Source organism: Ornithodoros turicata, chromosome 3 (genome assembly GCF_037126465.1).
Source record: "Ornithodoros turicata isolate Travis chromosome 3, ASM3712646v1, whole genome shotgun sequence".
Classification (NCBI taxonomy): Eukaryota; Metazoa; Arthropoda; class Arachnida; order Ixodida; family Argasidae; genus Ornithodoros; species Ornithodoros turicata.
Window position 1 is genome coordinate 32553017 of NC_088203.1, and position 27097 is coordinate 32580113.

Here is a 27097-nt window from a genome sequence, read left to right on the forward strand (position 1 = left end):
TTGGTTGTTACTTGTGCATTACCTTAAAGAGGGAGGAAGTGTTGTGGTCTCAGAGTGGTGTGGTTGCTATGTTATCAGTGATAGCCTTGACGCGCGTGTGCACTTGCTTACTTCCAGTCCCATTGGTTGGTTGGTTGGTTGGTCCCCTTTTTCTCTTAATAAACATATCCCCCCCCCCCCCATTGGTTGGTTCTGACGGCGAACGATATAAAAGCGGACAGATAAGCGGATGTTATTCGTCTGCCTGCCCTGCTCGCTGTCAGTGCTCGTTGCGTGTTTTATTGGCTGTGGAATAAAGTCATTCCGTATGACAATGGTTTCTGTGCTTAAGTACGGATACAACAATAAGGAAGAACGAAGTGAAGGATGCCACGTGCGCTCTTGGTGCTTTGAGAGACAGAGGAAGAAGATTTCTGCAGCTGTCTGTCTTGGAACCATCATGCGTAAGCTCCCTTCTCGATAAAAGGGAGTTTTAGTATAACCTACACTGTCGCCTATGCGTACGTATGGTATAGCGTTTGTGGTTCTGCGTGCGCCCAAGAGAGAAGCAGAGCTTTGCGCATTGCGGAGAAAAATTACACCACCGTCACGCTATCCCTTACGCGCGCAACAGTGACAGCGTACGCTATACTGAAACTCACTATTAGTTGTTGCGTAGGTTTGCGTGCGTTATCTCCTTACTCACTATCAAGAACAAACAGTCCATACGTTTCTTCCTGCTTGCTTCAGGCCAAATACAATCTGAAATCGCCGATGAAGCGAAGAAAGGTCACCACCCACGTAAGTGTGTTTACGCGTGCAGGATTGTGTTTGCCTTACAAGGGGTTGCATTCTTTGGCCTCTGTTGCCAGAATCAGCTAGTTTCTGCTGAAGCCACTCTCCAAATTTTGGCCAGTCCCACAAACCCACAAACAACCATGAGCTTTCGCTTTGAATTAACAGTGGCCACTGGGCGATTATTCTTCTTTTCCTCGCGTTATGAAGGTAAATCATCAAAATGTCCACACCTCTAGCTATAGCGTTCTCTTAGAACATGTAGCGTACCAGAAGTATTCAATACAACATCTTTAATGGGAAATGATGTTTGGGGAGTTTCATCGCCAGGGGAGACACTCTACCCCATTGCAGGTATTCGATACCAAGATTTAAATACTCATTCGTCACTGTGCACCATATATGTCCTAGTCCAAATGGCAGGTTGCTATCCGCACAACTATGCGCAAAATCACACGCGAAGTCGGTAACCATATTTGGTTTAATTGTACGAGTTTGCGGGCTAAGATTCACATTAATAAGATATTACATGATTAATCTTTTGGTTGCTGAGAACTAGTCCTCCTCCTCTCCACAGAGGCGGAACAAAATGCCTTTTGTTACGCACAACGTCTCCCATAACTTGCTTGCCTGCAAGGAAATGGAGAATAAAGTGTTACCTCGCAGGTGGAGTCTTGTTTTTCTACCCATTACCGTCCGAGCGACATGTTATGTCAGCGTGAGTAACATATCACGTGAGTAGTATAGTGCAAGACCGTAAGCTCGAGGCGGCAGTTCTGTCCTTGTGTGCGTTTTTTATTCAACGCTGATAACTTGGGAATAACCTTCACTGAGCGAAAAATGTAGTGAAGCGGAATTGACGTTTTTGCCCTGCCATGGAAAATCTTACTCCCGTCACCTTAGAGTTGAGGAGGCCCCAACTTTCTGCAACCCTGCTGCACAGATCGGTAGCGGAGGGTTGTGACGTCATGTTCACTTCAGTCAAGGAAGCCGTCCACTGGTACTCGGTGGTGGCCACGTTAGAATACTTGCAGACCAAGTGTTTCCGAGCTCGGAAATATTTGTATGGTACACTATTTTGTGCATACTGGAAGTACTCAAACGTTCCCCTTGAGTTCGTTGTTTGATTGACAGTATCAGATACATGCGTCAATTAGTTCATGAGCGAACAATGCTACATTGCATATATAGGGTGTCTCAGATAAATCCCCGGGCTGAATAATTCGGGAACGGCGCCATCTATCGGGAAACTTTCTTTTTTGTTACCATCTCTGAGATATCGTCCACCAGCCATGCAGTGTGAAATTGATGTGCGCACTTTCATTAATTAGCTAAAAATAAAAATCAATTACCCGGAAATGACAGCTTTCAAAGTACGCGTCCGACGGTAGCGCGACATCTACTACACCATTGGGGATCTTGAGTACATACCCCTCAGAGAAAAAAAAATCGTCGGGCCTAGTCATTTTCGCGAGTAATTGATTAGTTTCGGTTTACATATTTTCCTCGCGTAGGACCGCAAACACAAGTTCTTTCACATTGCTATCCGCCTCGGAATTACGTGCTCTTCCGCATGTTTGGCAGCAGGGAGTGCTGATAGAAAAGTTAACAGCCGCAGAACCGGCTTCGACAACCTTCCTTCCTGTTTATCTGATTGATGTACAGTCCGCTCTATGGGGCCGTCGTGTAGTCGAGATAACGTGCTTTTATCGCCAAAACAAAGAATGTACGCACGAAACAAACAAGCAAAACAAAGGAGTGAAGCGGGGATTCTGTTGTTGTCCTGAGCTTTGGTACCATGAAATAACAAGCCTTCTGACCAATTGACCTTCTATTCACTTTCAATCTCGAAGCAGGAGAAATTATGTATATCATGCCATTTCCCCCACTTGGTTTCGCTTCTGTAATGCCATATTCTCTGAATTTCCATAGGCGACCGTTGGACGATGTATCTAGGGTGGTGTGACAGTGCAGAGAGCGATGTGCTCCTTATGCACCACAACGATGTGTTCTTGTGCTTGCAACCGCAATGAAGATTCGTTCTTTACTTATAATGAACGCAACCTCCTAAGTTCAAACTACAAAATTAGGAAAACACAAATTTGATTTATTGCGGCACAGAAATCACAGGACGTGTTCAAAATGCCTTCCTTCCGCGGCAAGGCACATATGGAGCCGCTTTTCAATTGACTCCACGGTTCCTCGTAGCTGCTCAACGGTTATCTGTGCGCAGCATTCCTCGATCCTTCGCCTCAAGTTTTCCGGCGTCGCTGGATCGGTGTCGTACACTCTGTCCTTTATGTATCCCCACAAAAAAAGTCCAAAGGAGTCAGGTCAGGGGATCGGGCTGGCCAGGGAACAGGACCTCTTGCGCCTATCAACTTGTCTCCGAAAACGGAGTCTAACCATAGGCAGGACGTCCGCGATGCATGAGCTGGGGCGCCGTCGTACTGATACCAGACGCCGCGTAGGTCGGACAAAGGCATTTCGTCGAGGTAGTCTTGGACAACGTTCCCGAGCACTTCACCGACGTACCTATGTGAAGTTAGGTGCCCGTCAAAAAAGTGTGGGCCAATGACGCGGTCACCATGAATGCCACACCAGACATTAAATGACCACTGTAACTGGTGCTTACCATGCAGCAGCCAGTATGGGTTAGTAGAAGCCCAGTAGTGCCGATCCTGGGTGTTGACATTTGCGTCGCGCCCAAATCCCGCTTCATCGGTCCATATGACTTTTGATAGAAAGTCCTCATCGTCCTCTAGCATGACAAGTGCCCAGTTAGCGAATTCCGCTCTTCTGTCGTAGTCAGCCTGAATGAGTCCTTGATCTATGTGGGGATGGTAAGGATGTCTACCGGCCTTTGTCAATATGCGCCATGTTGTCGCTCGGCTCACTTCAAGGGCAGCTGCTGTGGAACGGACACTTGGAACACGGGACGTGACCTGCTCGCTCCGCGCAGATGGCTCTCTCGTATGGGCCTTGACGAAGGTGCCGTAGGTTGAAAGATTTCTGTAGACGGATAATATTGTGTTATGATCCGGGTGGCGACTCTCGGGAAACCTCTGGGCGTAAATTGTTGCAGCCAAAGATGCGTTCCTCTGAGATTTCCCGAAGGCCAGGATCATGTCCATTCGTTCTTTCTGACTTCCACCCAATGGTGTAGTAGATGTCGCGCTACCGTCGGACGCGTACTTTGAAAGCTGTCATTTCCGGGTAATTGATTTTTATTTTTAGCTAATTAATGAAAGTGCGCACATTAATTTCAGACTGCATGGCTGGTGGACGATATCTCAGAGATGGTAACAAAAAAGAAAGTTTCCCGATAGGCGCCGTTCCCGAATTATTCAGCCCGTGGATTTATCTGAGACACCCTGTATAAGACATGCTAAACTGTGCAGATCATTGTTAAATCATGTTAAATCATTGCTTCTCACAAAGGCGTTAAATCGCACAACGCAACATAATCATCTGTGGACCGTCATCTGTTTTACCGACACCTCGCCTTGCCTACCCTACAAGCACCTGTATCTCACTTTTCTCTTCCAACAGGATACGACGAAGGGTAAGTTTAAAACGGCCGTCCTATCATTTACTGCAATAGGACAGGACATTTCAGAACATACAAGAAGATGCTTCTTTTGCTCATCCCACCGGTTTTGATACTGGTGTGTCTGACGGTAGCTGCAGTGATCGGTAAGGAGACTTTCTAACCCACTGATGTAATTCGTGCAAGCTTCTCGATTGCAGACAGTCCTACTTACCCTGAACTCTGTAAGGCATTGCTGAATGCAGAATATGATATCTACACAAAAGAATTCAGGAGACAGACTCAGTGCACTATTCTTGAACCCTACACAATCCTAACAAACCCTTGGGCCTTTCTGTGTGTGTAACTGACAGCGTCCGTGCTCTCAGAACAATTGCAGTGTCTCGCTTTCAACATGATGCAGAAATGCAAAGCCCAGGCAGAAGTGCAAAAAAAAACAAAAAAAAACGAAATACTGATAAAAACGTATGTTAACAAGAAGAATTCGGTTGTCCCATTTTGGGGAAGAAGGTGGTGTCAGGAAACGCTCGTTCTAGCTGAGTTTGAAACGGTAAGTAGCCAGCTCAAGGAGAAATCAAGACACACTGAACTGCTGTGTCCTATCTGGTGGTGCTCTCGTGACTGTCCCACGACCAAATGCAACGCGAAGTAAACTGCAATAAAGGTGCTGTATCCCTTATGCCCTGTATCCATCGTGTGTAGCAATCCGTTTGACCGAGCATAGTCTGAGCTGCTGTTTCACCTGCCTGAGGAAATGTAGCCAGCTATGTTTGCTTCGCAGGTGTGACCAGACGAATTCAATTATATTCGACATCCGTTGTAACAATGTTATATTTTCTGTCCCGATGAAAGCAGCAGCCATTCCATAGGAGCTCCGAGAGTTGCAATACTGCCTCTGTTATAGGACTATCTCTTGTTGGACACCTGAGCAACTAGCGTGAGCGCGTATGCTGAGAGCTCACTGTGACACTGTGAGCAACACATTCGAGAACGAACGCATGATAGACAGAAGACGAGATCCACCTACAATGGAAAGTAATTGTTCTGAGGCTGGAGCATACAAAGGGTAAACACAACACAAGCCTCAATGTGTGTAGGATCATGTACCGTTGAAATATGGTAGTCATCGAAAAAGGCAGACAACGACAGGATGAGTGGTTCAAATCCCGCCACCGTCTGGCTTTCTCGATGACTCGCAGCCATATTTCAATTGTTCATGTCCCCTACGACTTTGCATTAATGGCTTCGTGTAATCGTTGTTTCCGTGACGCATGTTATGAAGACTGCTTGCAATCGGGGCACGGGCTTTGATTACTGCGTGTTTCACGAAGGTCCTGGCTGAATGATTCGGAAACAGATGGCACTATCGAAAAGCTTTCTTTTGAGTTAGCATTCCTGAGAAATCTATCAAGAACTGAGCAGTGAGCCCTCATACGCGCACGCTCATTAATTACTTAAACCGGCTAACTTTTACTTCGGACACTTTCGGGTCATCCGTCTTACTGAGCCGATCCATTACCAAAAGATGTTCAGAAAGAAAGAAATTCACGCCTTTTCGCATCCATGTGTGACGAAGTGACAGCGATAGCTATATCGTCCACGCTCAAGAATTTGTGCGGGCGCCACGACAGTCCGAAACCACAGCCTGTCGGGAACATCACAAACATGTCCAGCCACGTTATGCAGAAATTTCTCCGCACACTCTGTGTTGGCGAGTACGAACTCCGGCGAACATGCATTCGTTCCGTACTGAGGTCTAGGACTGTATACATCTCATGGCACCGCGGCTTCATGTTTGCGTACTTGTTCGTTCTCTCACCTTTGTCTCTTGAACTCGGAGCCTCGGCTTTGCGTTCCCCAACTTTCGAGTCATCTTGGCTTTGTCTCTTCGCAATCTATTTGCGTTCCACACTGTTAGGTCATGTTGTCTTCGTGCTCCCAATTCACCTTGGGCCACTTAATCGTCCGATGTGCTATGTTCGCGCGCTCCAGTCGGAGCGCCGACCTCGCTACCTGCGGTCGGCGTGCAGCTCCCTGTCCCCACTGGTTCGCTAACTGCGCACTGCGCTCGCGTCTCGCTTTTCTTTTCCTTTTTTATCTGCTCTCCGATTTGCTGCTGCGCAATGAACCCCGCGCCGAATAAAACGCCACTAACCATGCATAGCTTTGGCAAACGTTCCCTCATACAGCTGTCGCTGTAAAATAATCCGCGTCGACACTTTGGGGCGTATTCCCAAACCACCTGCAACTTCACCCTCAGGGGACACTGGGCTACGGGCTTCCTGAGGGCGAACATCCCCTCAAGGAGGCGTGCGTTTCTCGAACGTAAACGTGCGCGCCCTCACACAAGGGTTGTGCGTCGACAGGCTCGAAGGGGATTCAACCCGACTCCTCGTAGAATGAAGCAGAAGCGCATGCGCAGGGCCGTGCTTCATTTAAACTTCCGACGACTGTCGTCTGCTACTTTGCTATCGCCTGTTCTGCTCATGTTTGACTTCCAAACTTCATGCTAGTCTACTTTTCCGATGGTTCTACGTGCACAATATTTTGGACTGGAGCTGGATACGCTGGTAGCACAAAGGGGTCATTGAGAAAAAAGGAGACAGTGCATCACTCGGCTCGAAAGCCTTCGCGCAGTTAGCAAGGAAGTTTAACATGCAGTGACTAGCGTCTGAGAGGACTGTTGGGCAATTAAAGTGACTTACAAAGTACACAGTGACAGATGTGCAATATCAGAGCGGGCATTATAGCTCATTTCAACCTGAACCCCTGTATACCGAATAGGTAAGTAAAAGTTGTACAACTGTTGCGTGTTGGAGGGATGATATCTATGAAAAGGGCAAGATCGTAAGAATTGCTGGATGGGCGGAAAAGGGCAGCGTTAATTGTCGATGCTCCTCTCGACGTGCAGTAGTCGGTAGAGTATCCTCCTTTGAATTCACGTTCGTCGTACCTCTCAAGGAAGTGTTCCTTGTCCCGAATTCATCGCATCGTTAGTACGGGAACAACATCATGGGAGTAACGCTTGAATCGCTCGGCGCGATTTATGAAACCGCACATGTCCTCCATGTTTGCTTTGGGGTGAGCGACCCTCATGGAGCATAAAGAGACCTTTCGAGAGACCTGCAATTATTGTCATATCATTTCATATCAGAAACAGGAGAAACCGACAGGGGTCGTGTTACAAAGGAAAGGTTTTCACTGACAACTAACTATATTGCTATTGCAGACAGAAACTCTGCATAAGTATGCAGGTATCAATCCCAGGGATGCCACACATAGATAGAATCGTAAGAGCGTTGATGTCAGACGAAGTCGCAACGGCATTCAGCTGGGGGGGGGGAACAAATGGGAAAAAGCGTTCTGGGACCTTCTCTGCTGCGAGGCCATATTTCGTAAGTTTATTTATTTATTATTATTATTTGATCATGAAAAGTAAGTTCACATACTCTATGGTTCTCGCTGCGGAAGCAGGTTACAGAGCCTACTTTCTGGCTGTGGTTGAAAAATACTGTGTTCTGAAAAATGCCCATGGCATACATGGATGATAAAAATGTGCTGATATCCAACGAACAAGTACCTGTCCCTGCGTGTGCAAGTATGTGACCACTACATTAACCAAGTGTAGTTTAGGCCACCGATCTTCAAGGGTCTCGCACTTCAACAGCTTTTATATGTACATTTTTTCTAAAATTGATCCCGTACTTTTCCATGACAAAAGGAGGCACTGAGTTCTGTACTGTCTGATCTCGTGCTCTCCTGGTGGTGTTATTATTGGTTATAGCACTGACTTCACACTAGTCTTATACAGCAATTCTCTAGCAGGTAAATGGAAATTTTTGCACTGCAGCGAAGGAACCCTGCTTGGTCTGGCTGGGATGTAACCGACAAGCCGTTGCCAGTTAGCCTCACTACTAGCTGTACAGGAAATTGTTTTGTTTAAATTTACATTTTGTCAGTTTTTACACCATGCATTAATTCTACGAGGTTAGTGTATTGAGATACTCGAGCTCCTTTCGTCCGACTTTTGCTGTACTTTAGTGCCGTTCTAGGTTATCACTTGTATACAGCATTCTCTGAATAAAGATGACTGACACTCCACTTTTGTTGGGCTGCAATACTGGTGACCATATGCTTACACTCCTCTTGATATGTATGCTGTCCTGAAGTTCTACTTACGAGCCAAATGAAACTCTGTTTTTAGGCTGCATCAGAGGAAACAATCGTTTAAAAAAAAACTACAGACAGCGAAATCGAATGGCACGTCAAGTCTTAGGTATGTCATGCCAAGGAGCGTAACGACAGAAAGACATCGTGAGACATGGTTGTGGTATTTCTTTAGAACTATGCAGAGTGTCCGGTGAGAAAGTGTCATTGAATTTCTAAAAATAGGTTTTACTTAAGAAAATTGTGAAACTACTTGGAATACACACACATAGACTTTTGCCACAGATTGAGTCAGTTTGCATTCGCGTCACGCATTAATTAAGCTAATTTTGCTGATTGAACCAACCTCTGCTTGGCAATCAACCAATTGCCAAGCAAAGGTAACGTTTTTCTTGACGAATTCGGACGCCGATGGCCATAGCACACTATTCCAATCAAAATCACTGCTTTTATTTCTGAAGATTTCTAAACAAAATTGGTAGCCGCAATGCCTTCACTTGGCGAGGCGTGCTCGATGAAATTTGTGTTTGCGTAAGTGCTGGCTCTGCCTTATTCGAGACAAAGTGGAAACAGCCACACCCGATCAAGGGCATCTAGGCCTTTCTCGTTACATTCGTGCTGTGCGCTACTTATTATTTTCTGCAAAAAAGTTGTGTCACAGTGGTGCCACCTAAGATGTGTATGCTGTTGAAATTTTTGTACGACTATTTGATATATTGCTACTGTTCGGTACCTGCCAGTCGCAATCAATGTTTAGTACCAATTTGTGTGTCTCTAGATTACTTCCAGTTGTCAATTACCTGCATCATCCGAGTTCTGCAAAAAGCACTACAATTTCGGAGCAGGGCTGATTCTCACGCAGGTGTTCCAGTGGGCTTCATGCCTACAAGAACTCTCTTCACGAAATGTGGTACATAGTGGATATGTTGCAGCAACAATAAACAGTCCGGTGTCAGCATATTTATCAATCGTAAGCATCCACAGCCACCGCAGCTGTAAAATCCCCCTTTTTCCCGTACTCATCCATGCCACGTCCAATAAATATCCATGGGAAAAGCTTTGGGACGTCAATCGGTGGACAACGGGACGTCCCTGAAGCGTCTCGCGGCGATAGTGGGATATTCCATGGATCTCCCAAACGTCCCGCTGCGATCTCCTTGGGACGACCAGGGGATGTGATTGTGTTGTCTTGGTGGTGAGTTCTCGAGTCCCTGTGCGATCTCTGAGGGACTCTCGCCCCGAACTAAACATGGAGGACATGGGCGCTTTAACTCGCGTCGAGTTACCGTCACGGTGTTGCCCCTGTTCTGAGGTGAGACGAATTCGGAACTGGGAAGACTCCTTGAGCAGTACGACGAATGTGAATTCAAAGAGAGACCGGCCTCGGTGGCTCAGTCGGTAGCGTGTTCGCCTTCTGGTCCCGAGATCGCGGGTTCGAACCCGGCCGAGGACGCCAGCAACTTGGTGGCAGGGTACAAGTTGCTTAGACACGCCGTCTTCCGCGAGGGACGTTAAATATGGGGTGCCGTGTGACGAGCTTTCGTCGCACGTTAAAGAACCCTCAGGTGGGCAAAAGCAATCCACAGACCGACCGCTGTGGCGTCGCTCATGATCTCAGTTGTCTCGCGACGTAAACACCCAATTATTATTAATGAATTCAAAGAAAGACACCGTTTATCGAAGTCGTCTGTTCATGAACTCTACCGACTACTGGACGTCAGGAGGAGCTTTGGACAATCGTTGCTGCACTTTCCGGCCATCCAGCTATTGTTACGATCTTGCTTTTTTAGTGCAAATAATATCCGCAGTACGCAACATTTAAACAAATTATAAAGCAAATAATGGAAAACCTTAATTGTGGGCCACGTTATAGTTATATTTCATTATCAACAGCCAGCTCCCCTCGTTCTTCTCGCTCAGTAAAGTTAAGAGAGCCTCATTCCAGCGTCGATTGTTTGAAGTTCTCCCTTTCCCCCCGTAGGATTCATTACTCGAACGTTTTGCCATTTGGTACGGTATTTGCACCTAGATTATCATCTTTTATTGACATGTTGTCGGGATAGAGCGTTACTATAGCGTATTTCAAATGTTTATCTATCTTAATGTGTTGTGTTTCCCCCTTCCTGTGACGGTCCCACTAGGGACCAACAGTATTGTTAAATAAATAAATAAATCTTCCTTACCTATTCGGTATGCAAAAGTTCAGATGTGGCATCGCCTGCAATGCCCTCTCCGATATTGGGTCGCAGGAGAAGCTTGCCGCGCCGCCGCCGGTGCCTCCCCAGGATTGCTCATCTACCGCTTTGTCCTTCTTTGCTTTTGGCTTTTATGTTTTCTATAAGCCCCTTTGATTACCCTACGGTCCTCTCAGACGCTCTTCCCTGGGCGTTAAACACCCTGGCTAATTGCGCCCAGGTCGCTTTCGCGCCGAGTGATGCGCTGTCCGATTTTTTGTTTTCAGAGACCCCTTTATGCTCATCAATCGGTTCTAAATGAGTATCCCGCTCCTCTGCACTGTGTTGTGCCCGTGGAGTCATCGGAACACTGGATTGACATGAAGTCTGCAAGCCAAACGCAAGCAGAACAAGCTATGCCAAAGTAGCAGACGACAGCCGTCGGAAGCGGAAACGAAGCGCGGCCCAGCGCATGCGTTTTTTCTTCATTCTACGAGGAATCGTGCCGGATCGCCTTCGAGCTTCCCGACGCGCAGCCCTTGTCTGAAGGCGTGCACGTTTAAGTTTGAGAAGCGCTTGTTTCCTTGAGAGGATGTTCGCCCTCAGCGCACCCGCTGCCCAGGGTCCCTTCAGGGCTAAGTCAGGGGTGGTTTGGATATACGGCCCTCGAGCTAACTTGGCTGGCGCGCGCCGTTGCGGATACGGGCACTTTGGGAAACGGAATTCTTTTCCCTCAGGGCTTACATAGGGAACCCTCAGGGTTGGTTGCCAATACGGCCCTTTGTTATTCTTAGAGTGATGAATCGGTTTCTGTTTACTTCTTGCGCGGGGCAACGTACTGGCGCGCTCTTTCGCTCAGCTATCTTGCTGCCAATTACGTGTTCTATTTCACTGCGGCACGATAGTAGTAACCAGTACGAGTGAGCAAAAAGAAAACAAGATGTTAATGTTGGCAAAAAAATAATATGGAGAAAAAGAAAACATGTATTTGGATGCCTCGAATGGCTCACATGCTTGTAAGCAGGCGCATCAGGAGGTGAAGGCAAGGCGCCGGCCGCACACCCTGACCTGATGCTGTATATGGGGCCAGCTCTCTTTGCCTGGGGCCTGGCCTCTCTGGAGATCGGACGAGATGGCCGGTGTTCACCTTATGAGGGCTAACTTTATATGATTTGCGTGTTCAGTGGCATAAATTTTGGTTATTGCTGGTAACACTCCCATAGTAGCAAGCAAAGTGTGTGACTTCGCCTCAACATATTCACCTGTACCTTCACCGGCTCTCTGACACAAAACACATTCCATGTGTAAGGATGTCAATTCCTGTTGCTCACGTTGAGAAATGCTACTTATTCCCTACTTACCTGAATACATGTGCGTGCCTATTGAGTGCCCACAAACGAAAGGGAGGTTCCAGGTGCTTTTGAGGCCTCTAAACGCCGAAACAGCAACACCTATTCCATCTACTCTACATACGCCAACAACGGAGCGGGCGCTTGCTTCTTCATGTTACCCATTCCAGCCACTACCCACCCTTTCACTGTTTATAAACAGAAGGCACAACCGAAAGTTGTCTAGGGCTCCCAGCGTCAGCGGCTGCATGTTGCGCCACGTCCTGTCACTCATTTGAGTTAAACACTTTCACTACTTGTAAACAGTGAACGGATTTAACTGAAATGAGTGACACGGGCGTGGCGTCCCATGCAGCTGCTCACGCTTGGAACCTAGGACGACTTCCGGTTTGCCTTCTGTTTGTCAATGGTGAAAGGGTGAATAGCTACTGCGGCGAAGCAAACGGAGAGACGAAACACAAAACGTGGAAATCCACCTGGGTCACACACGAGGGTGACGGAAGATAGGGAAGCGCCGCAGAGCGCGGCAGAGCGCGGCTTTATAGTGATGATGACGAATGCACCGAGGTGTCTCTTCTGTCCATTCCTTATCTTCCGTTACCACCGCGTGTGGACCAAGTGGACGAACACGTTATTCGTAGCCTCATTCTGAGCGAAACTAGGCGTTGGTACCCTGCTTCGCGCAAGAAATATGAAAACTGAAACCAGTTAATTACTCTAAAAATCAAAAAGTGTCGAGGCCGGTTTTTCGTGGAACATTTTTCGCTGAAGCTCTTCATCGGTAAAACAGAGGCTCCGAAAGCGTCCGTAGTAAAATGTAAAGGAAAATAAACCTTGTAAAAGAATTGAGAAGCAAACGTTTCCATAGCACGACCTGCTTCGGGGGACCTTCATGAAATAGCCGGTTCAAATTCATTTTTCAAATTCCGTTCAATTTCGAGGGTGCGCGTTGTACATCAGATATTATACGGTGTATGTCTTATGGGACAGTAGTTAAGCCTCAGGAGCGGCCACTGATTCTTGGCTTCAACTATGCACTGGTGTTTGAGATCTTGCTTGTTTTAGGTGGTGACTACTAGAGCAGTGCACGGGCTTGCACTTCCCCGAAAGTCCCAGCCCGGCTCAGCCGGGGGATTGGGACGGGATGAGCAAAGCTTTATTTTCGCGGGCCTTGTCCGAGCTCGGGTTTCACATTAATGGGCCTCTAGCGGGCCTGAGCCCGTAAACTGCCGGGCCTAGATGTGCCCGATCCTGTGGTGCTTTTGATATGGTGCATACGAGGCATAGTACAAGATCCGGCACTTATATCGTGATCATCTTTCCTCAGCACGGTTCAACAGGATAGCCATAACCAATATTACGAGCGATCAACTTCTTTAAACTTTTCCTTCCACAATCTTTACACAGCCACTTTCAATAGCGGCGCCAACGAAAATGACAACATTGAAGCTACGGACGCCGCTGCTATTGTTGAGGCGACAATTACGTCCCCTGAGACCAGAAGCACACCAGCGACACAAATCGCCGCCGACGCATGCACTACAAGAAGGCAAATGTCAGAGCGCTCTACGAGCGTCTCCGCGCCTACATCAAGACGAGGGGCGGCAACGACCATACTTGCTACGGTTGCCAACGAATTACCGAAAGCGCGGAGGACTGTAAGGCCAACACTAAGGGAGATTCAAACGGTGATGTTGGAAAGAACAACGCGGTTGCCAGCGACAGCAACTGAAATGCGCCTGAGAACAAAGGGGAGAAGGGTGACAACGACAAAGGCGATTCCAACATCAACTATGTTAACAAGAAAGCCGTTGAGAACTACGGAAAGACCCACACTACCACGTACGACACTAACAGCGATGCAAGTCAAACAGGGTAAGATCGTTTCTCGTCTTTTCTCCAAATACTATGTAATTTGTCATGACATTGTGTCATTGATCTGTGCCTCGTCAAGCTTCAAGCCTATCCCAATGACAGTGTCAAAACAGGGGCGAGGATCGCGAAATATTCCCACGCTTATAAATTTATGAGTAAGAAAATGCACGCTTATAGGGGGCCCTAAAATACAAACGGAACAGGATTCGTCCATTGCGTTATTCATGCTTTATGGGTGAAAGAAACAGCAATTTGCGCTTACCATTTTGTTCTCCTCCTCAACAAGACTGGCAATGCAGAGCGGGCCGTCATTGGTATCCTCAGACGATTTCCCTAATCATCGAGGGAAATCGTTCGAGGGGACCAATCCGAGGCCTCACCGCATTGTCGAGCTTCTCGCGATGGGGAGAGAGAGAGAGAGAGTGAGAGGAAACGTACAAATCTTTGAATTTGAGTTCCCCTAAAAGAAGATTATTCCAAGACTGCCATAAATCGACAGAACACCACCATGCCCAAAAACGACGATAAAACCAGAGACGAGGAACAGAAAAAGACAACACGACGCGTTCTCAAAACGCGTTTTCTGTTCCGTGTCTCTGGTTTCATCGTCGTTTTTACAATGCGCCAGCTCGCGTGCACCCTTGCACTTCTACCACCATACCCCCCAGGCGAAGGGGACAAATTGGCGGAGAGAGCTTTTCTTACGAAAATGCGAGCTGGTAAAGAGATAGAAAGAATAGGGAACTTACCCTTCATTGCCGGTAGCTCGCATCACAGTTAACTTGAACGCCATTCCGGCCTGCGGAGGGTATCTTGGTCATCTATTTCCATTTAGAGGGGTGACGCTTGTTATGAAGGTGCTTTGCGTTGCTTTCTGATAGGCGCTGCCAGGGTGGCTCTCTTCCAGCTTCGCAGGCTCGAGCGGTGTTCAAGTTAACTCCGATACATGATCGCTCAGGATGTGGTCATGCCCAGTCACGTTGATCTGAGGCACTTCGGTTGAAGCGCTAACGGTCCTTGCAACTGCTATTTTGCACTGAACTATGGTGTGCGATAGAACGAGTGGTAGTGTGAGTTAAGGAAACTGTAAACTGAATGGTAAGCCCATATGAAAAGTATCCTTTTCTGAAAGCTTGTAACTTGGATGCCGCATACATATAACGTCCTGAGGAGACTCCCGCGCCATCTACTGAGAACTAAAGCAACTGCATTAACCAGTAGAACGGGCTACGGCCGGCAGCGGTCGTCGAAGCGTCGAAGATGCACGATTCGCTGCATTACGGAACATTACAACGTAAGACAGAGATTTGTGCTAAGTATCTGGGTGCGAAGTACTGTACGCGGCAGCGAAAAAAGCGGCTTGCACTCTGTGGTCACTGTATTTACGCCGGGACATGGATAATGACGGAGGAGCAGTCTGAGCAAACGACGCGGAGTGACATCAACTACATGGCACAACAAATGTGGTTGGTGCACGGTTGGAGACAGCTCCAGACGCACTGATCTCTATAGAAGGCTGGATAGCAGATGGGTGAGGGTATTGCGGGTAAGGGTACGCCAACCGGCCGCCATACTGCTGTGCTCAAAAGCGCGATTACAGCCCATAGGAATGCATGTAAGCTGTGACATGTTTTGCTGTTTCCGAGCGCTTCCCTAGCTGCTTCGCTAAACTTTTGCCACGGGTCGCTGCAGAAATCTCTCGTGATTGGGTTCTTTGTGTGAAATCCCGTCACGTACATGTTATTTCCTGTCTATTTTGTACTCGTGTGAGCGCGTGTCGTTCCAGTTTTGTACATTGAACTTCTCTTATGTGATTTGCTGGTTTTGTGTGGTGTTATATTCGTTATGTTACATTTCCTTCCTGGTCAGTCAGCGTGTGCGCGTGTTGCTTCTCGTGTTTCTTCCATTTCCTTTCTCCTCGGGGGTCTGGAATGCTAGGGAGCAGTACTCTCAGAATTGAGTCGTGGCATTCAGCAATATTTGGCACGTTTGTTTATGAAACTACCTTAATATGCCTATGAATGCTTGGGCATAAACATTATGTTACGCGCAGGGAGTTTCGATATAACTAGGTGCGACATGAGAGGCCGAACGACAGTAAAGTACCTCGAAAGGTCTAGAATGAGATTAAGGATGTGATATAAAGGCTATATGTCGGTAAAAACATATCGGCTAGAAAAATGTGCACTAGGAAGGTAAATGGCGGTAAGGATAGTTCAAAATGACTAGGGTTAGTAGAGTGAATATGTAGTAAAAAGGCTAAGTAGCAAGGTCTTGTGGTGAAAGCTCCAACACCAAAGTATCAAAAGTCCAGTTGGAAAGGCAAGTTTGAAGCAGTCAACCAAGTAAGTCAGCAGAGTGCATTACTGGCTGTTGAATACCATCAACCTTGACAATTTCATTCGCAGATGAGGCCTGGCTGTCACCTCCTCTGTATATTCCTTGGCAACGTGGTACAGTCTGATCCTGCTGTAGCACTGGGAAACTTCTTTGAACAGACGGATCACATGGTTTTCATTTGGGCTGCATTCAAACATATGTTGTCGCAAACTGGGGAAGATGCTGGCAGCAGTGATGTTGATGAGATATGTTGCAAGACTGGCCTCGTTAGAAGCTCCCCAACCTCAGCATGAGGAGGTAAAGACCAATCGTAGATGCTAAGTATCTGCCCAACCAGCTTCTCGGCAATTTTGCAGATGGTGACAACACTGTCGGATGGCATGATAAGCCCAGCACGCGACTTTCGTAGCAGTAGTGCACTTTGGGGCGCAACATCAGTCAAGGCGTGAATGCAGTCTGCACATGAGATCATTTTGTAACTATCTTGACGACATAGCCTGCTATGTACCCCACGACGTCCTCCACAAGGGCTGTCAGTCGTCCTAAGTCTGGACCTACCCCATAACCATGGTCCTTGAGCTGCTCCTTGTCAGTGACGCCAAAATAACGTGATGTAAGGAGATCGATCTCGTCAGTGGAGGCCGCTGCTGCTGCTGCAGAGGTTACAGCAAGTATATGAGTGGACTCCAGCACTGTGCAGTCCAGCACCCATCCACCCACTTTTTTAAAAGATCTGGGCGGCTGTGAGGGAACCTGCATTGAACAATCTATGCCATGAATTGCGGCAGGTATGACAAGGCTGATCCGGGCAAGCAATCGGCGATACCGTGATCGCCAAACTCAGCGGTAGATCCCACATCTGACAAGCGCACTTCAACGCCTGCTGCGTGCTGAGACCATACCAGTGAACTGCGGGAAGTCTGGACTATCACAATGACTCTATCCAGATAACGTACTGCTTAAAGTTTCACGTTTAGATCTTGAGATACGAGTCACAAACTGTCGAGCACATGCTTCAACAGCAACGTTTTGACGCCTCGCTCGTGGACTAATAAATCACATTTCTTTGTAAAACAAAGTCACTTGTGAAATGTCGTTCCCGGTGTCTTGCCAGTACGGGCAGTACACCCATAACCACAGCAGGCGGGCATGACAACATAAAAATGCTACGCAAAGGCGCATGCAGAATATGCACCTGCAGTCGCGGACGGCAATGTTTTGAGCTTCCCAAGACGGGCAGCCGGTGACCGTACGGTTGCACCCTCAGTCCGCTATCCAGCCTATTACTATAGAGATCAGTGTCGAGACGCATGACATTCGTACAGGTTGCAACTGTCGAAACCGTGATTTGAACCGAACTAATCAGTACCTGCTGGCACTTTTTCCAAAACATGTTCCATAGTAATTGGTACTTTAATGTCACATGATACCTGTCCGCCAACCCCGGGTGGCCTCCACAAGTTTCGCCATTATGAAAAATGTGAAAAATAGGGACGTAATTGTTTGCGAACGACGAAGACAAGTTCTGCCTGGTGGTACATAAAAATAGCGTGGTTGCATTTCACTGTACAGTGCATTTAAGGTATCGTACTGTAGTACGGTACACTAGTAATGGGTCCGGTCTGGGAGTCAGGTTGCCTCGAATGCTATCATTCCCATTCTTTGTGTTGACTAATCGATGCATTGTCGTAAGGGCAAAATACCTTAACTCCATTTGAGGTGTTCAAATCCCCGAATTGTTCATTTACTTTATCATTAAGGAACTAAGGACAAGAGCTGAGACTGTTCTTCTTCATTTGTTAATTATATTCTGCGCGCAATACAATGCATGTTCGTACAATGCTGTCACTACTGCGAGGTTCATGTGCTTGAAAGCGTGTCATCAGTACTGCGCTTCGTGCAGCAGTCTGGAGTTTGCTTCATCCAAACACGCCGGGCTTGCCAAACTTATGCTTCGGTAGTGGAACGCTCGGCAGCAGACGCGTCTGGCATGCGTAAAAACTTCTAGGAACACATGGTTAGGAAAAAGCTCCTCGTGAGGAACTGACTTGAGCCCGGTGTTTTACCGTCATTAACGGGTTAAGCAACAAATTTAATGCAACTACACACAAAGAGACGTGAATAACACACGGCATGCTGTCGTCATGTTAGCAGGAGGGCCGATAATGACATAGCCTGATCTGGCAGTGAGAGTTTATTGTCGTCGTCTAGCTGTCATCTTATTATCCATTACAATTTAGTTTTTACATTAATAACGGAGTATGCGGTTCGAGATTTGCACCGCACAAGTAGAAAAGCCACCAGCCAACGTACTATGGGTATCGGTACTACTACTAGAGTACTGCATTCGCACCGCGTGAGCATATTGCATGAATGAGCAGCAAAATGTGGAAACACGTGGCCAATAGCAGACAGACTCGCACGGTATAACACTCCACGATGTTCATTCTTTCGGACCCTCTGCAGCGTGGGTGACTTTTTTGGGTGATTGTGAGCCAGTGGGAATATGATAAATTTTAGCAGCCCTAGTGGCACATGCAGGTTTCTTGTTCTTCCTTCTTCCTGTTGTTTTCACTAACATTACTCGACGCCCCATTTCAGATGTGCAAAGCCCAGCAGTCGTGCGGCTTCTTCCGAGGGTGGGCAATGTTCGACGTGCAAAGGGAGGAGGTCCACAACACGCGTCAAGACACCAAGTTCCAGAAAGGCTACACACTCCTCCATTACGTAAAGCAGAACATGGGTAGCTGACTGAGAGGTTGCTGAACGAAATACTTCAAGATGTTCTCGATAAAACCTACTTGCCCAACACGTAGTCGCTTACATTTATGCTCACTAGTGTACTTGAGGTTACGCTAGCTAATGAAGCGACTGAGGGGTGCTCCTTGAGTGCAGGCAGCAAACACTGATTCCATGACTCATCAATGTAAAACGGAGATGTAGCTCAAAAGCTGAACGCATGTGAAAGACATGTGCACCTTCTACGTGTAAAATACTCCCTATTATTATTTAATTTTCCGTCGCATGCACCTCTTGGCAATATGTCCAAGGTAAATATAAATGGTAGCGAAGCCGAGAAAAAATACCAAATATGTGTTAGCAACCCTGGGCCCTTCATGATACACATGCGAGCGTGGCTGTTGAGGGGGCAAACTACGAAGGTAAACAAAAATAATTTAATCGGAGGCGCGGATAATGTGTGTATTAATCTAATATGCATATTTTTAATATAGCAATTCGCAGGTCTGCCAGTAATACATAAGATTATAGACAGAGCCGACTACGCTTGGTGGTGGTGGTGGCTGGTGAAAGGGCTTGCCGTTGTCGGCCTCACGTAGGTGGGCAACGTCACGATTGACGCCCTGGGGGAATGTGCGTCCTGGGCCGACTTCTAAGGGAACTGTGCCGACATATGTCTGAAAGCGTCTGAGGAAAACCCAGGAAAAACCCTAGACAGCACAGCCGGCACCGGGATTCGAACCCGGGTACCTCCCAGTCTCGACGTGACACGGCCAGCATGCTAACCACTGAGCCACGGGAGCTGGTGCCGAGTACGCTTCCGGTTCCTGTCCCTCAGCATGTTGTTAGCTACGAGTTTGCCGTATGGTGAGCTAGAAGGACTGGTGTGCTTACCGGCCTATCCAATGCATGGGAGCGCTTGGTCGCGGAAATGGCACCCGGTGACGTAAGATTGTTTGCATGGATGCGCTGACGCTCGCTGCGCGCCTTGCGGAACAATTTTTGTGGTGCTCCGAGATGCTCTTCTGCTTCGAGTCACGTGCCTTCCAGTGAAACGAGGAACCTTGCACCGTGCTGACTAAGAAACCAAACAGCGTCGGTGGATGGCCTACCGTGGCGTCACGAGCCGCGAGCTCTCGCGCTGTTCAACCTCGTTCAAGTTCGAAAGTATTATTCGTTCTCAAGATTGTAAGGAAAAAAAGCAATAGTGGTACATCATGAAACAACGGAGCATTTCAATCGTGGGTGGTTCACTCGCGCGCGCAGAAAGCTTTTCTTTATCAATAAGAAAGAAAAAGGAAAGAAAGCAGCGGCATTCGTCACAGGCTACAATACGTGATAACGCGGACAGATAAAGCGTTTTTCTAGAGACAAATGTGGAATATTTGAGTGTGCCGAGTTAAGGTATGGAAGAACAAGCTGGCTGAATTGCAGGTAGAGATGTGAAGTGTCCTAACGAGGTCTCGAGTACTGCACTCACGTGAATCTGTCTTCCAAATTTAGGGACTCGTTACAGTACTTATGTTACTGATATTTCTTGTTATACTTGTACTTTCTTTTTTATGACCTTTCCGTTGTTCGTTGTAGATTTTTGGCGCTAAAGTGTCAAGCCAGTACACTGCACAATCGTCGCTCAAAATATCCTGGCTCTTCCCACGACAGAAGTGGTCTCACATGAGCAATACTTAATCTAGTCACAACAGTCTGCAATTCGAGCTAACTCAAGGTTCATGCTAGTCCTTATGTAATGTTGCGTGACGCTTTCAGTGCCATTTGGATACTCTCACTTGAGAAAAAGTTTGGCCGATGGACGTCTTAGTTTGTTCAAGTGCCCTTGGCAGTTGGCACCCATCAGGTTGCTGGTATGCAGTGTTGGATTTACAGTGGTGGGGGCCCCGGGGCACTGTGCTGTGGGGCTCCCTCGTGCATTCTATGTATTATTCTATGTATTCTATGTATTCGTGTATTATATGTCTATAAATGACATCGTTTTGTTTCTAAAGGACGGCGGCCGTGTGGCACACTAGTCCGAGATTTTTCAGCAGTCAGGTTTTGTCATATTTTGAACATTTCGTAGACAAGTGAAATAAATATTCTATTCATGTCTATTCATGTCGGGGTCGATATGCGTGGACGGAGGACAGATTTTTACCAAGTTTCCGTTTCATTGATGCGTTTCAGGCATGCAAAACAGATTTCCCTTGGACAAGACCTTTACTGGTGGAGGCCCCTTTGTGGTGGGTGCCCCGGGGCAAGTGCTCCGTCTGTCCTTCCCTAAATCCGGCACTGCTAGTGTGAATGCCATCGCGCAACTGTGATTAGTAATTACTGTGGGATGTTATTTTCGATGCACAACTATATACTGTACGCAGCTCTAGTTTTCTGTAACAAGCACTTTTGTCCAGTTCGTGTACGGTACCAGTAGAGCGAACGACCTTCTGGAAAAGCAATGTACCGGCGGCGGTTAATTGCGGGTCCCATCATCATCCCATGTATGGGTGTGCATGCGGTTGCAACTAGCGTGCAATTACCTCTACAAATAACTAAAAAATCACGTCAGTTGTCTTTGGGATACGTGTGCCACATGGAATTCAACCTCATCCTACGATGTTCACAATGAGCCCGCGATGTGCCTTTGCCCCAGGCCCCGCACACCCCTAGCACCGCCCCTGTGTAGAATTTACTAATTGTCGTACTCATCCTCGCAACCCCTTTTCAAGGAGCCTCATTAATGCTTCTTTTACTTTTTTGACACGATGTACGGCATCATTTTGGGAATGTTGACGGTATCTGACAAGATTAGAGTCACTAAATAAGGCAAGATCACCAGCTGTTGTTACTAGCTCGTATCGATTCAGTGTTACGCCTTCCCCCGATGGTTTCGCGATAAAACTGTATCCACATGTTTGTCTTTGAAGCCGGACAACCACGGCAATGCAACGATCCGTTTACATTTCTACAGTTCCTCTGCTCCTACATTTTCTGCCACCTCTCTTCTCTGTGCCACATTCCTTATTCACAAAGGCATTGTTAAATGAGTATTTTCTATGTTTTTTTTTCTCAACTCAGACACCTTCTCTTCATAGAAACGTAAATTCCTGATGATCCTTCACTTTCTGTAATTGGGTGACACGAGTTGGTTTAGGTATTAGTTCCTCGACAATTTCAAACACTCTGAATGTATTAACATGTATCGCTACATATTCGAAAGTGGAAAATAGCTGATCTCAGCGGGAACGACATCAGTTGATTTCCAGAATATATACTATATTAAGTCTCAGTGTGTCTCTATATGCGAAACTTATTCACACCAGAGAATTCCAAGGATACCTTAACGTTTCGCACACAAGCTGAATTCATTCACTACAAGCAGCGTGGAACGGGGTGTATAACGAAATCCAAACGTAACCGGGTAACTCAAATTACTGTAGCGAAAATTTCGCCACCTTCTTACAATGTGCCAAAACGGGAGAATCATCGACTGACATTTTCTTCCTGAACATTAAGGCGCTACCTCTAGCATACATTAAAAACGAAAACATCACTGCCCATTCCTAGGCAGAACCCTGCACCGACTTCAAGCACGCCCCGTTGTCAGCAGTTTATCAAGTTTATCGAGTTTATCAGCGTGACACACCAGCACGCGCACATCTTTCTTTCCCTCGATTTTGCGGCGTACTGCTTCAGTTTCGCCTATGGCAGGTACTCTGGAGTTCTCCGCGTTGCTCTTTGCATATAGGGCCACGTGATCACGAGGGCGCGCGCAGCGAGAGCGAGCCGAGCCCTTCGTAGCCACCTGTCGGCAGGCCCGTCGGCACGACCCGTTTTCAACCGCCTTTCAACACACCAGTCCTTCTAGCTCACCATATTTGCCGTAGATTGACTGCGCACTTTGTGACTGTTGATAGCCGTTTTCTTCTTCATCGTCGTCTTTTCAATTTCAAACTACCAAGTCGAACAGGGGACACTTCTCGGAGAACTAAGGTAAGGCAGGCACACACGAACAGTGGTTAAACACAACAGAACGCCGGTAAACCTGTTCCTGCATTCTCTACCGGGAGACGCACCATGTCGAGGAGCGTACATAAGCGGTGCCTCCTGAATGAGAAAGGAAACTGTGACGCCGATGACACTATGGGCGGTATAAGCTTCCACCGTATTCCTCGTGACCCCTTGAGGTGAGTTCATATATGTTATGTGTCTACGGCCGAGAACGGAGCTGAGGCACTTGGTTGAGGACGTACAGTACGTGTTTGGTGAAGTACAATGCCTACCTCTCTCCCCCCCCTCCCCCGAGTTTTATTGAGAGCGGTGAAGTGAACATAGTGCAAGTTACATAAGATTAATAGCGTTGCAATGGTATCACCTGTTTTCCAGCTTTCAGACTGTATGGACGCTCCCTGGATAGGTCATCCTTCCACAGTGAGGTGGTAAACATGTGGCATTGTGTAAACATGTGGTATTTAAGCATGTGGCTGCTGGGCTGCTTTGAACGAGGAGTTTTGCAACGGTTTGCATGTACGGGACACAAAGAGCTGTGCTGCATGTGCTCACATGTACCCAATGCTAGCATGTTGACGGCTTGCTTTGCTTGCTGACTTTTTCTTTTGTTTAGCTCTGAATGTAGGGCATACAGGGTCAGGCTGCTGTAGCTAGTGCATGTTTTCGTGGCACAGCTTTGCATAATTCTTCAACATAAAACTGCTTCGCAGGTACAAGGCGTGGCTGGAGTTTTGCAACCTGGAGGCGGATACGAGTCTCCATTCGCTGTAAGGTCCTGTGCTCCCAGCACTTCGCACCAGTTGCTTTTTGCGCACAGGAAGGCTTCGGTGGGATGCAGTTCCTACATTGAAGAGCACACTGCATGGCGTTGGTAAGTATAATACAAGTCGGTATGCTCAAGTTATCACATGAAAATGTTGTAACTCTAGAGGCAATTATTGCGAGTGCTACTGGTGGTTTACAGGAGGAAGTAGTGCCTACGCCAATCAGAGCAGACTTGAAAGCAGTGGGCCTTCGACGGAGGAACGTGTGCAAGCTGTGGTAGCCAGCGATGACGACAGCACAGGAGCAATACACCTTCACCAGATGAGTCATCCTTGCCATGCTGAAGGTATACTTGAGTAACGTAGTTGTTGGGTTGGCTAACTGTACGACATCATCTGCTTCATCAGAGTGTGGTACAGAAGCAAGTCAGCAACAGCGTGATCTGTCTCATCAGGACCATAGCTACGCACGACACACACCAGCCTTGTCAAAACAGAGCACTGTTGTCTCCCCACTAGCTGCAGTTGTCACTTCTCTGCCAAGAACGTCGTCTGGTGTACTACGTGCAGTCTCGTCACCTCAGCACTTAGAAGGTATGTGACGAATACTCTACCGCCATGAAGTCCGATAACTTGTGAATGCTTTTTGATCACCATTTGTAGGTGGAAGCGGCTGGCATCCCCCCAAAGCTTGCCCATCGTCCAGTAGTCTGGCACCTCCAGCACAGCCAACAAAAGGCAAGCTGGATAACCTCCGGAAGAAAGTGCACCAGCTGCAAGCCCGCAACAAGAAGCTTCAGAGAGACCTTGAAAGGCGTAGGTGAACGAGGACCATCCGTGACCTGATGGGGCATGTGAGGTGTCACGTCTCTGAAACTGTCGCAGACTTCATTGAGGCACAGATAAAGATGGGAGCTGTGTGCAAATTTGGGCGCCGTTGGTCACCACCAAACAAGACATTCGCGCTGAACTTGTACTTTCCCAGCCACCGTGGCTACAGGTACTGCCGAAAGCTGTTCCACTTGCCGTCAGTGAGGTCACTACAGCTGTGGATGAAACGTATCCCACTACGACCTGGATTTTCAGATGAAGTCTTTGATGTTGTGAAGCGAAAGGTGAGGAACTTCTCTGAAATGGACAAGCTCTGTGTGATCTTCGACGAGATGCACATCAAGAGGGAACTGCACTACAATGCAACAAAAGACTGTTTTGAAGGATTTCCGAGCTGTGACAACTATGCTCACTCCTAGTTGGCAAACAAAGCACTTCTCTTCATGGCTAGAGGCATTTGTTCCCCATTGAAGCAGGTCTTAGGCTACTTCTTCACTCACAGAGCAGCGTCTGCTTCAGACTTGGAAGAGAAACTGCTTGAATGCTACCACTGCCTCCTGAGTGCAGGATTGAGGCCAAAAGTTGTGACATGTGACCAAGGAATCCAGAATATCTCTCTACTGGGGAAGCTGGTTACAACTGTGAAGCCGTATCTCACTATTGGTGATGAGAAGCTGTTCTTCATATTTGATCCATCCCACCTGCTGAAATGCCTTTGCAACATTCTGTTAAAGTATGACTTCCAGGTTTGCAACCACATCATAAGGGCGCAGCATATCCGGGATGCTTTTGCCATTGACAAACAGTTTGAAATACGGTCCATGCCACGGCTAACTGATGGGCACTTCAATTTAACGTCCAGCTCAAAAATGAAAGTCAAACTGGCTGCACATATCTTCAGCAACCATGTTGCAGCCTCAATGTTCACCCTATCGACTTTCCACCAGCTATCACCTGATGCCATCCACACAGCCAGATTTGTTGAGCGCGTCAACCGTCTCTTCGACACTCTTAACAGTAGCCACCTGCATGGCAATACGAAATATTCTTCGGCAATACAACAGGGGTCTGCTCACAAGGACTTCTTGCTGGAGTGCCTGTCCGAGTTTGAGAAGATTACAGTTCTTCGATGCAAGAGACCGCCCCCGTGTATCCGTGGCTTCTGCTTGACCATGACTTCCGTGCTTCAGCTCAGCGAAGACCTGCGAAACTCTGGCATACAGTACCTCCTCACTCGAAGGCTGAACCAGGATGCACTCGAAAACACCTTCTGCATAATTAGGACAAAGTGTGGAAGCAACCCTGACTCCAGCTGCATTCAGTTCCAGGCAGCAGTACGGCATCTGCTACTCAGACAACTTTTTAAGACTACGCAGGGCTCAAACTATGCTGAAGACGTGGACTCCCTCCTGGCGGCAATATTTATTGGTCCTAACTACATGAGCAGACTTGGATGTTCAGCTGCCACGCACATCACTGACGATGTCATCGTGGCACCCAGTGAGTCGCCATCACCGCTGGGGTCCAACAGCACAACATTCTTCGCAGGGTGGCTTGGTGCAAAATTTCACGGTGCTCACACTTGCCCCTCTGAGCAGAAATGCAAACTGCTGGAAGACAATGCCACATTTCAGGACAGTAGCCAGCTATTACTTTATTTGAGTGTAAAGAATGTGGACAGTACTGACTTTGGAAAGCTGTCAGTTCCTCTTCCTGCCTTTGCGACGTTTGTGGGTGCGTGCGAGGAGGCCTTCAAAGCAAACGTCAAGACATTCTTCACCTCCCAAGGGGTCAGGTCCAAGCTGTGTGAAGTGTTGGACACACTTGTGCCAAAGACATTGAGTTTATGTTCTTCATCAGTGTGTGATGATTTATTTCACTTTTTTCTCAGGGTGCGAGTGTTCTGGTTTGCACAACATAGGAATGAGGAAGTATACGAAATAGTACGTTACGTCAAAAGGCACTGCAGCAGGCAGTGAGACTAAGTTCATAATCTGTGCACGTTGTTTTGATATAACCAGAAGTTATTTTCTTTCCATGCAAAAGCATATGCATGGTTCTGTTGTCTATCCAGTGCATTCAGTTGTAACCTAGATTGCACATGATCTCTTGTGATCCTTTCATTCCTGTGTAGCGTACGATTGTCATAGTGCACTTTTACACATAGTTCCTTCCTGTGTTGTTTGTATTATGACAGCCATGTAGAGTTCAGTAGTGTGTGCCTATTTATATGTTTAGTGTATGTACACCTGTGTACATAGATACCAAGCATACATTTTCTGTTTTGAATCTTCAGCAGTTTGCTATTCTTTGATACGTATTAGGTGTATCCCTGTGGAAGCCCCAGCCATCATCCCATAATAAAGTTGTTTGCTTCCCCTTGTATATAGATTCCTAGCATGGATTTTCTATTTTGGATCAGCAGTCTGCCCTCTCTTTGATATGCATTTAGTGCATACATGTCTACATAGATCCCTAGTACATAATTTTATATTTTGGATCCTGCGCTGAGTTCAATAGTTGTGTGCACAA

The 27097-nt window shown here is 47.2% G+C and overlaps 2 protein-coding genes across 2 annotated transcripts; both read left to right on the forward strand.

Annotated features, from left to right (window-relative positions):
- The first annotated feature begins 260 nt into the window (after positions 1 to 260).
- Positions 261 to 19040, forward strand: LOC135388392 (uncharacterized). Its single transcript, XM_064617949.1, has 6 exons — positions 261 to 443; positions 730 to 780; positions 4327 to 4339; positions 4394 to 4470; positions 13422 to 13889; positions 18831 to 19040. The coding sequence occupies exons 1-6, from the start codon at positions 308 to 310 to the stop codon at positions 18974 to 18976; spliced, it is 891 nt and encodes a 296-aa protein (XP_064474019.1). The 5' UTR covers positions 261 to 307; the 3' UTR covers positions 18977 to 19040.
- A 4342-nt stretch (positions 19041 to 23382) lies between these two features.
- LOC135389273 (uncharacterized) lies at positions 23383 to 26544 on the forward strand. The gene is made up of 4 exons (XM_064619337.1): positions 23383 to 23841; positions 23935 to 24081; positions 24143 to 24328; positions 24398 to 26544. The coding sequence occupies exon 4, from the start codon at positions 25009 to 25011 to the stop codon at positions 26542 to 26544; it is 1536 nt and encodes a 511-aa protein (XP_064475407.1). The 5' UTR covers positions 23383 to 23841; positions 23935 to 24081; positions 24143 to 24328; positions 24398 to 25008.
- The last annotated feature ends 553 nt before the right edge of the window (positions 26545 to 27097 follow it).

Excerpts from the sequence above, each read along its gene's own strand:
- LOC135388392 (XM_064617949.1), top strand. The coding sequence starts at position 308 with ATGACAATGGTTTCTGTGCTTAAGTACGGATACAACAATAAGGAAGAA. Across the intron at positions 444-729 it reads CTGTCTTGGAACCATCATGC|GCCAAATACAATCTGAAATC; the intron begins GTAAGCTCCCTT and ends TGCTTGCTTCAG. Across the intron at positions 13,890-18,830 it reads AGCGATGCAAGTCAAACAGG|ATGTGCAAAGCCCAGCAGTC; the intron begins GTAAGATCGTTT and ends GCCCCATTTCAG.
- LOC135389273 (XM_064619337.1), top strand. The coding sequence starts at position 25,009 with ATGGCTAGAGGCATTTGTTCCCCATTGAAGCAGGTCTTAGGCTACTTC.